Source organism: Ostrea edulis, chromosome 4 (assembly GCF_947568905.1).
Source record: "Ostrea edulis chromosome 4, xbOstEdul1.1, whole genome shotgun sequence".
Lineage (NCBI taxonomy): Eukaryota > Metazoa > Mollusca > Bivalvia > Ostreida > Ostreidae > Ostrea > Ostrea edulis.
This window is the reverse complement of record NC_079167.1, coordinates 53,741,478-53,750,446: the sequence shown is the minus strand read 5'-3', so window position 1 is coordinate 53,750,446 and position 8,969 is coordinate 53,741,478. Positions and strand designations below refer to the sequence as shown.

The following is an 8,969-nucleotide window of genomic DNA, read 5'->3' as shown; positions in this document are numbered from 1 at the left end:
AGAGTTGGAAACTTTTTCTACTGTAATTTTGTATTGGAGAAACAAAAGAAGAAATGTACATTACCTTCAATCACAAAAAATTGAAGTTCATTAATTTTCCAAGATTGTAAGTTTCTTTCAGTTTTCAAAGATTGTAAGTTGCATTCAATGCACATCAACATGCAATACTTCTATTATACATGTAAAGTTTTATGTGTGATGCTCAGGTGACTGTTAAGGCCACTTGTTACCAAAGTTGATATGTATAGCATCAAGAAAAATAAAAACTGAATTTCATGGCTCCAAGGGTTCTCATTTTAAAAGTTAGAGCTCCTATTTGATCCTAGTCAATAAAAAGACTTATTGCTTTTACATGCCTGTCTTTCCCTTATTAGCTGTGAAAGTTATAGTAACAATTTTTTCTCAAAATCTCTAAATGGCATTGGAATATATATCAATGACTAATAAAAACATTTATTTTGCACAAAAATAAGAGAAACCTATTAAAACTACGTTAGATAACCACTTTTAGTGTGAAGAAATATACAAGGAAGAATTTTTGTCTTGCAAGCCGATAATTATTTAATCAACAAAATTACATATTCATGTGCCTGCTTTGAGGTTAAAAAGTGTTTGAAATAATTAAATACTGGTGTTATTACTGAAATATATAATATGGAGCAATTTTTGGCGACAAAATGACAGCTAATGCCCCTTTAACTTTTGAATTTCTTGTTTACTTCCTCTCAGAGACGAAATGGCCAATTCTCATGAAAATTGGTGTGTAGAATATTTTAGGAAGGGGATCAAATGTTGTGAATTTCATGGTCACTGTTTGAAATATCTGAAATATAAAATTGCACGATACATTGTATTAAAACTTATTTTCTCCTAGACATCTGGCATTAAAAAGGGTGCATAGTTATACTGATGATGAAAGCCTCTATCAAAATTGTGAAAATTGGTGGAGCTGTATAGATCATATTGAAAATGTATCAATGTTTAATTATCTTCTTTTCTAATTTTGAATATCTATAGGGCACAAAGTGAGTGCACAGTTATAATGAGAATGGAGATCTCAACTATAATTGTGAAACTCGTAGCCTCTAATGGTTCTGGCCCTGGGGTAGGGTTTTTCATAAACTGAAAATGTGTTACATTTTACAAATTCTCTGTTTGATAACTGTGGTTTATAACTTTTCACAAAGGTTGCTAATGCCCAAAATATATTTTATGACCTTGAATCAAAAGAATTAAACATTTCTTTTGATCTCAAGGACATCCATTTCTTTTAAGAGTTTTAAAGATGCACACTGCACCATCTACATGTACATACAACATTCCTAATTTATGATCTACATTGTATGATACTAAGATGACCATTAAGGCCCATGGGCCTCTTGTTATGATAATTGTATCATTGCTGACTTTTTTGTAGGCTACTGGTTCCAGTTTCAATGATCATATGTAACGATATCATGGCATACATGTTTGGCTTCTTCTTTGGCAAAACTCCACTCATAAAACTCTCACCAAAGAAAACTTGGGAAGGTTTCATAGGAGGAGCACTGTCTACGGTCCTGTTCGGGTTTTTGGTTGGTACATCTGAATTTCCATTAGTTATCTTTTTATTATATTACCTGAGTCACTGGCAGATGATGTACTGTTTTGCTATCCATGCTCAACCATCATCAATCATTTGTCATCCATTGTGTGTTGCCCATCATCAGCTTTGAACATTTTCAACTTCTCCTTAAAATCTACTAGATCAAATGGTTAGCATAATTCTACAGAGTTTTCTGTTGAAAATGGAGTACCCTAATAGTAGAAGCAAATGGTCCTAATACTAGTAAGTAGAAGCGTTCTTGTTGCAAGCAAGGATGGAGTCTTCCATTTTAAACCAGATACATTTAATAAAATTCATTGGCAGCTTTGTAATGTAGAGACTTTTTATTAAAGTTTATGGTTGGCTCAAAAGTTGCTTTTGAGCAGAGAATAACATCTGATCAAAGTAAAAGTAAATTGAAATAATTGTCTAAGCCTTGTCTTTGTTATGAAAACATAAGAAGCTTATGCTTGATGCAAAGATTGCTTATACTAAACAACATGTCTAGACAATAACTCGGACAATAGCTTTGTAATAGAATTTAGACTTGACACAAAGGTTGTTTATAATTAGCCAGGTGTTATGTCCCTAAACCAAGGCCATCAGTGCCTCTGGTGAAAATATTAGAAATATGTGTAATATAATTTGTTTTTGTTAAAAACAAATGTCTTCCCTACTCCCCAAATTGAAAGTACTCCAAATTACATCTCCTCCCCTTAACTTGCTGCATGAGCAAGAATATAGACATAATCACATTATCAACTGCACTTTGTGCATTGAGGAAAAATATTCAACATCGATGTGATCAATGTCATTGTTGTATATGAAAAAAAAAGAAGCTATAAATCACTCCTCTTTGATGGACTGTAAATTGTAGGAAAATATTAGATCCCTGGGTCAGAACAATGTGAACATCATTAAATGATAATGAAGTATTGCACAAAATTTCAAGGTTATCGGATAAGCCATATAGGAAGAGAAGTGTTCACACCCTTCACCCTACTTAGATCCACTATAACTGTAAGGATAACAATTAGATCCTCCTGTCCTCACAATATGCACATCTACAAATGTCAATGAAGCATTCTACAAAGCTTCAAGTCCTATCGGATAAGCCTATTATAGGAGAACTGTTCACAAGCTATTTTACATCCTCAACTCCTCTTAGATCCACTAGCTATAACTTTTAGGAAAATCATCTATGAATGGCAATGAAACAATGTACAAAGTTCCGATAAGCCATATTGGAGGAGAAGTGTTCACAAGATTTTGAAACAGATAAATGGACAGAAAGTACAAAAATGATATGTCTCTCTCTCCATCTCTCCCCCCCCCCCCCCCCCCCCCCCCCTTGGAAGAGGGGGAGATATAATTTGTTGCAGGCATAGAAAGACATTTGTTATTTGTTGAAGGTCATGCTTGATAAAAAAAATTATGACTAGTGTGTTGTGAATGGCCTTCACCCGGATGGTCATTTAACCATGAACGTACGTCACCCTCCCTTCTTCCCCAAAATAAAATATTTGTCTAGGCCATAATTTTGTAATACGTGTACCGGTGTATAGAAAAATTATAATTAAATGTCCTTTTGACCAAATGAAAGTAAAGATATTCTTATAGTGTAAGTATTGCAATGTGTGAGACTTCAAGGCCCTTGGGCCTCTTATTCTTTGAAGACAGCTGTATAATGTAGAGGCAATATGATAAGACTAATGAAAGACAATTATAAATTTCATATTTCAGGTATCGTATGTATTGGTACAGTTTGACTACTTTGTGTGTCCAATTTCATACGATGATGTCCGTGACAATTTGTCAATGGAGTGCACCCGTCATCCTGTTTTTATTCTGACAGAGTTTAGTCTCCCTCTTGTGACTCAGAAGTTTTTCAGCATTGTGAGTATTCCTATAGGTTGCGAAAGCTTGGGCCATAGTGGGGGATTTTAGTTATACACATTTTGTATGATTGGGCAAGGGCTGTCTGAGAAGGCATAAAGATTAATAACTGCTCAAGTGTTTTGGTCCTTGATTTTTTAGCTCACCTGAGCTGAAGCTCAAAATTTGTAAATTTTTTTTCAGTTTGGATTGTCAATGACCACAGTGAAAATATACCCTTTTATCCTTCACTCGATCTCAATGTCTGTGTTTGCCTCTGTTATTGGTCCCTTTGGAGGTTTTTTTGCCAGTGGATTTAAAAGAGCCTTTAAAATAAAGGTTAGTGCATCAATTTCAACAATTAGTTTTGTATGTATATATCAATGAATATTTTGTGTGTACACAAGTATTGACTTTTGATTCAGTATATTTGTGACTGCACAGAGCTGGTCTGGTATTGGTTGATTGAGAATTAAGGCCTCTGTTGACCGATACCTGTATAGCCAAGAGTAAACTGAATCATAGGCAATAACTGCTTTATCAAGTGATCAGGAATCTTACATCAGTTTTCACACTATTTATTTTTATGCCTTTCAAATTACTATCAATTACAATGTAAGAACATTGGAGAAAACATTTTATTACGGTTACAGTTTCTAAGTTTTGACTGTTGAAATATTGTTTTTTGACTGTTAAAATATTATTATAATGTGTTATAATGCTCATGTATTTATTTGTTGAAGGAATAAAAGAAATACTATGTAAACTGTAAACAAGTTCCTGATCATTTGATTTATTGATTTTTGATGAGGTCTACTCGTGATACGTGATCACTTAATCTGGCATCAAGGAAGTAAAATGCATCGGATCATGCATACAGTTATCCAAACATGTGTAATTTTAAATGCACTTGGTGGTTAATGGTAAATGATGTGTTAAATATGGATCACTAGATGTGATGAAAAATATATTCTATAGTCTAAGATATTGTTTAAAAGGTTTTAAATTAAACTTCATTACTAGACTAGGGGAAGGGGAATTATACCTTATATATTATACATTATATTACAGAATCCTCATGATATTAGAAATGGATTTTTGAATGTCAGAGAAAATTGCAACACACCTTAATAAAATGCTTCAAACTTGAACATATACGCTTGATGAGATCCAACATACTTGTAGATTTTATTTTTATGTATTTGTTAGGAGTAAAGTTGCCATCATTGTATGATCTTTGAATTTTGTTCTTTCCAGGATTTTGGTGATCTGATTCCAGGCCATGGGGGAATCATGGATAGATTTGACTGCCAGTTTATGATGGCCACTTTTGTAAATGTATATTATGCTAGTTTTATAAGGTAAGGGGAGACATGATGGAATATCAAATAGTCATATGGTATAGTGTTAATATATCTGATGTAAAGTCATTCGTATGGGCACTTTTGGGGGCATTTGTGTTTTTGAAAAGGAATTTATATTGTTTTCTACCGCTGCTGAATATTATACATTTATTGCATGACAGTGAGGGAGATATGAAGATTTATTCACCCAGGAAAAGTCATATTCCCCAAGGGCAACGCCAGAGGGGAATATAATTTTTTTTTTTGATAAATAAATCTTCATATCTCCTGAACATTCATGCAATAAATTGTTTATTATACCGAAACAAAGCAAGATTACAAAAATGCATTTGAAATTTGAGTCTGCTCATTGTATGTAGCTGAGATCGCCCTAGCGGTAACATCTCACCGTCAACGTATTAGAAGGTACAAACAATGAAATACGTTGATATGATAACCAGTTTTTGTATTTCCATTCTCCTTGAATGCTGATTTACTTGCTTGTTTTTGTATGAACCTGCAAAATCAGGCGATTTAACTGTGTATCAGAGACCCACATATTTTGTGCCTTACGAACTATGGAAGTACAATGACTCTGACTTATTGTGACGTCACAATAAACCACGTCTACCGTGACGCAAAATTTATGGAAAATGCACGAGGCTGTCAAAGGGGTGCAATATGATGGGGAGATAAGATGTTTGAGAGGGAGATATGAAGTTTTATCATCCCTGGCATATGACTGTCTAAACCAATCAGATTACATGTTGCATAGAATTCTCATACTGAGGTATAATAATAAAATTCAGCTTAGATATGCAGAACAGCAAAATTATTAAAAGATTTTTTAGCCCTTGGGGGGCTAGTGATACGTTTGACTAATACTCAGGTGACTGATACGACCTATGGGCCTCTTATTCAAACCACAATTGTTGTCTTAAGGAGATATACTACATCGTCATAATGACTGACTTCCTTTTAAAACATGAATAAAAAATTAATGTAGATATCAGCAATATTTGTCTATTCCTTTTAATTGTAATTGCCTTGCTGGGTAGTTGAGTTGGTTAGTGTGTCATCTGCAGAACTGTAGATTGCGGGTTCGAGTCTAGGAGGGGCTTTAAAAAATTTCAGATTTCTTTCTACTAAGACTGTATTTTTTGACTAAATAAATCTGAAAGTTATTTAGCCCTGACAGGAATATGATGGAATTTTTTTTGAAAATCTTCATAAAGTTACAAATGTCTACAATGTTGCAAACATAGTTTGAGTTTACTAACTCTCAAATGGATTTTCCAAGTTCAAATTTTCTTTGGAAATTTCTTCTCAATAATATCATTATTCCAATTTGTTGAAAAATGATTGTGTGAGCATTCTTAGATCATCTAAATTACTCGGGTGACCTATTGCAATCTATATATGTCCACCAACATCATTTGCCCATTGTTTAATGGCAGGTTTTCTCTTATTAATTTTTCCCTATCAAATTATAAAAATTTATCTGCATTTGTGTATGAGCAATATGATTTGGGTGGGCCTTGTGGCTAATAAGCTTCTTGATTTATTTTTAGGGCACCAAATCCACAGAAAATTATTCAAAGTGTGCTTCTGCTAACCCAGGAGGAACAGCTACAGGTCTTTAACATGCTTAAGGAGAAACTTATACAGACAGGAATTCTCAATGAAACTTTGTCTTGACCTAATTTATTTGTTATTCATATTTTGTTTAATTTGTAGTTAGTGCAGGTATATTTATTTTAGATTTTAGTAGAATAGACTTTAAAACAAAGTAGTGTGTATTGCTTACTTTTTATCTTACAGGTTATCTTATAGGTTTTTCTGAAAGTCATTTGAAAAGCTTATGTAATGGTAAGGCATTTTCTGTCTACTCTAAATGTGTACAAGAATTTTGATTCGAGTGAGATGATCATCAAAATCTTTTCATAATTTGTTTGTTTTATGACATCATTAACTTTTCACATTTTCAATTACTGCTCCAGAACTACTGAGTCAGTTTTTTTTTCCAATCTTGACTTGAAGGATCCTTTAGAGTTGATATTGGAATTAATGCAGGGTGTTTAAACATATGTTCAATAACCACTGAATGCTTTCATATAAAAAGATTAGAGTTTGGGGTCAGGATGGGGGCACAACAGTGGTTTGAAGTTTTACGTAGAAATATCGAGGAAATGTCTTTAAAACTTTTCTTCAGAATTTCAAGAACTACAAGTCTGTAATTTGTCAATATGCAAGCTTTCTTATGTGGTTTAGATCTAAGTTTGTTTAACCCATAACCCCTGAAACCACAAAAAAGGAGTAAATTTTGCATTGTTTAATAACAGTTATAGCTCACGTGAGCTGGACTTTAGTGAGCTTTTCTAGTTTAAATGTGTCAATCATCTTGCATCTTTTGTCATTGTAGTTGTTATAACCTTTTCACAATTTCAACTTCCCCACTTGGCCGTTTTCATCAAAATTTGTAACAAAGAATCCTTCAATACAGGAGATTGAAACTTGTTCAAATCAAGGGACATGTAGCAATGATAAAGAAATAGTGAAAATAGAATGTAGTGTTTTAAAATTCTTCATCTCAAAAACCACAAAAGCAATATAATTTTTTCTTTGTATGTAACAAATATAATAATGCCAGAAGTCAATTATTTAGAAGTCTTTTACATTTTTCTCAATTATCTATTATTGATACTCACTTACTTCTTATGGAGAGACGAAGCCCAACATGTTGAAATAAACCAACATATTTTTTCCTCTGTTCAAAAGTTCATCAGAGATTCTGGAAGATCTACTGTTATTACTACCTAACACCATGCTTTATTCAAATAACTGACATTTAATACATGTATATTTATTTAATGTAACTAAGAAATGATAATGTCTATTTATAATATTAATTAGTATATTGACTGTTGTATATTTAAGGTGAGAACCTCACAAGTTGCAGGAACTTGTGTTCAAGCCGTTTGTATAATATGCACTGACTTCTACAATAAGATATATTTAAATCAAACAAAAGCTAAGATTTGTTTAAAATTTCATTACATGTATATTATGAAGATTCAAATTTGTTTAAACCATGAGCCCCAAGGCCAAGTCATAACAGGGGTTCAAAATTTTACTTAGGAATATCTTCTTGATAACAACTAGGGTGCAATTTGACAAATTGATAAGTAGTGTAGATTCAAGTTTATTCACACAATGGGGCTTGTGCAAGGCCACGATAGAGATTCAAAGTTTTACGAAGGGATTTATAGGGAAATCAATATAGCAGACACAGAACAGACTCAAAGAAGACACAAAAGTGTGAAAGTGGATACAGCAGACTCGGTCTGTGGTATGATGTTGGAGACAGAGTTGATACAGTCAGTCAGTGGTATGATGTTGGAGACAGAGTTGATACAGTCAGTCTGTGGTATGATGTTGGGAGACAGAGTTGATACAGTCAGTCGGTGGTATGATGTTGGAGACAGAGTTGATACAGTCAGTCTGTGGTATGATGTTGGAGACAGAGTTGATACAGTCAGTCTGTGGTATGATGTTGGGAGACAGAGTTGATACAGTCAGTCTGTGGTATGATGTTGGAGACAGAGTTGATACAGTCAGTCTGTGGTATGATGTTGGAGACAGAGTTGATACAGTCAGTCGGAATGAATGCACTACCTGACAGCTCTCTAGATGTTAATCAAGAGAAAGTTGATTTAATTGAATTTGAATTTAAATGCAAATTGTTATGTTAATTATAATAGTTCTTTTTACTTTATCATTCATTGTAAATTATTTAAGATACAATGTACTTACAGAACTTAGATTTATTTCAATTACAAGTCCTTCACTTGTTTTTATTTAGAAATAAAAAAAAAATTGCTGTGCAAATCATTGTTTGTGTTTTCATTTGAGCATTAATTGGCATTGTTTACAAGTCTTCTTGGGATCAAATGACAATGGTGAGTATTTTGATTAAATCAAAGTAGATGTACATGTTACAAACAAAACCCTTTCTTGACTTTTAAAGAGCTAGGTACAATTAGCATCAATACCAACCCTGTCTTCAAATTTCATCAAATTAAATATATAAGCCACCACAATGTGCCATTGTCAGTACATTAAAAGACTTGGTTAAACATAGTGTTGTTTCTTACGAAAAAAAACCC

General features: G+C 33.2%; 1 protein-coding gene across 1 annotated transcript in view; it reads left to right on the top strand.

Moving 5' to 3' along the window:
• The window catches only part of LOC125670746 (phosphatidate cytidylyltransferase, photoreceptor-specific-like), a 23,641-nt gene extending 14,950 nt beyond the window's left edge, over nucleotides 1-8,691 (top strand). The window contains exons 7-11 of the mRNA XM_048906097.2: nucleotides 1,418-1,574; nucleotides 3,329-3,481; nucleotides 3,665-3,799; nucleotides 4,718-4,821; nucleotides 6,375-8,691. Coding sequence (XP_048762054.1) covers nucleotides 1,418-1,574; nucleotides 3,329-3,481; nucleotides 3,665-3,799; nucleotides 4,718-4,821; nucleotides 6,375-6,501 — 676 coding nt within the window. The 3' untranslated portion in view covers nucleotides 6,502-8,691. The remainder of the gene's footprint in view (nucleotides 1-1,417; nucleotides 1,575-3,328; nucleotides 3,482-3,664; nucleotides 3,800-4,717; nucleotides 4,822-6,374) is intronic.
• The last annotated feature ends 278 nt before the right edge of the window (nucleotides 8,692-8,969 follow it).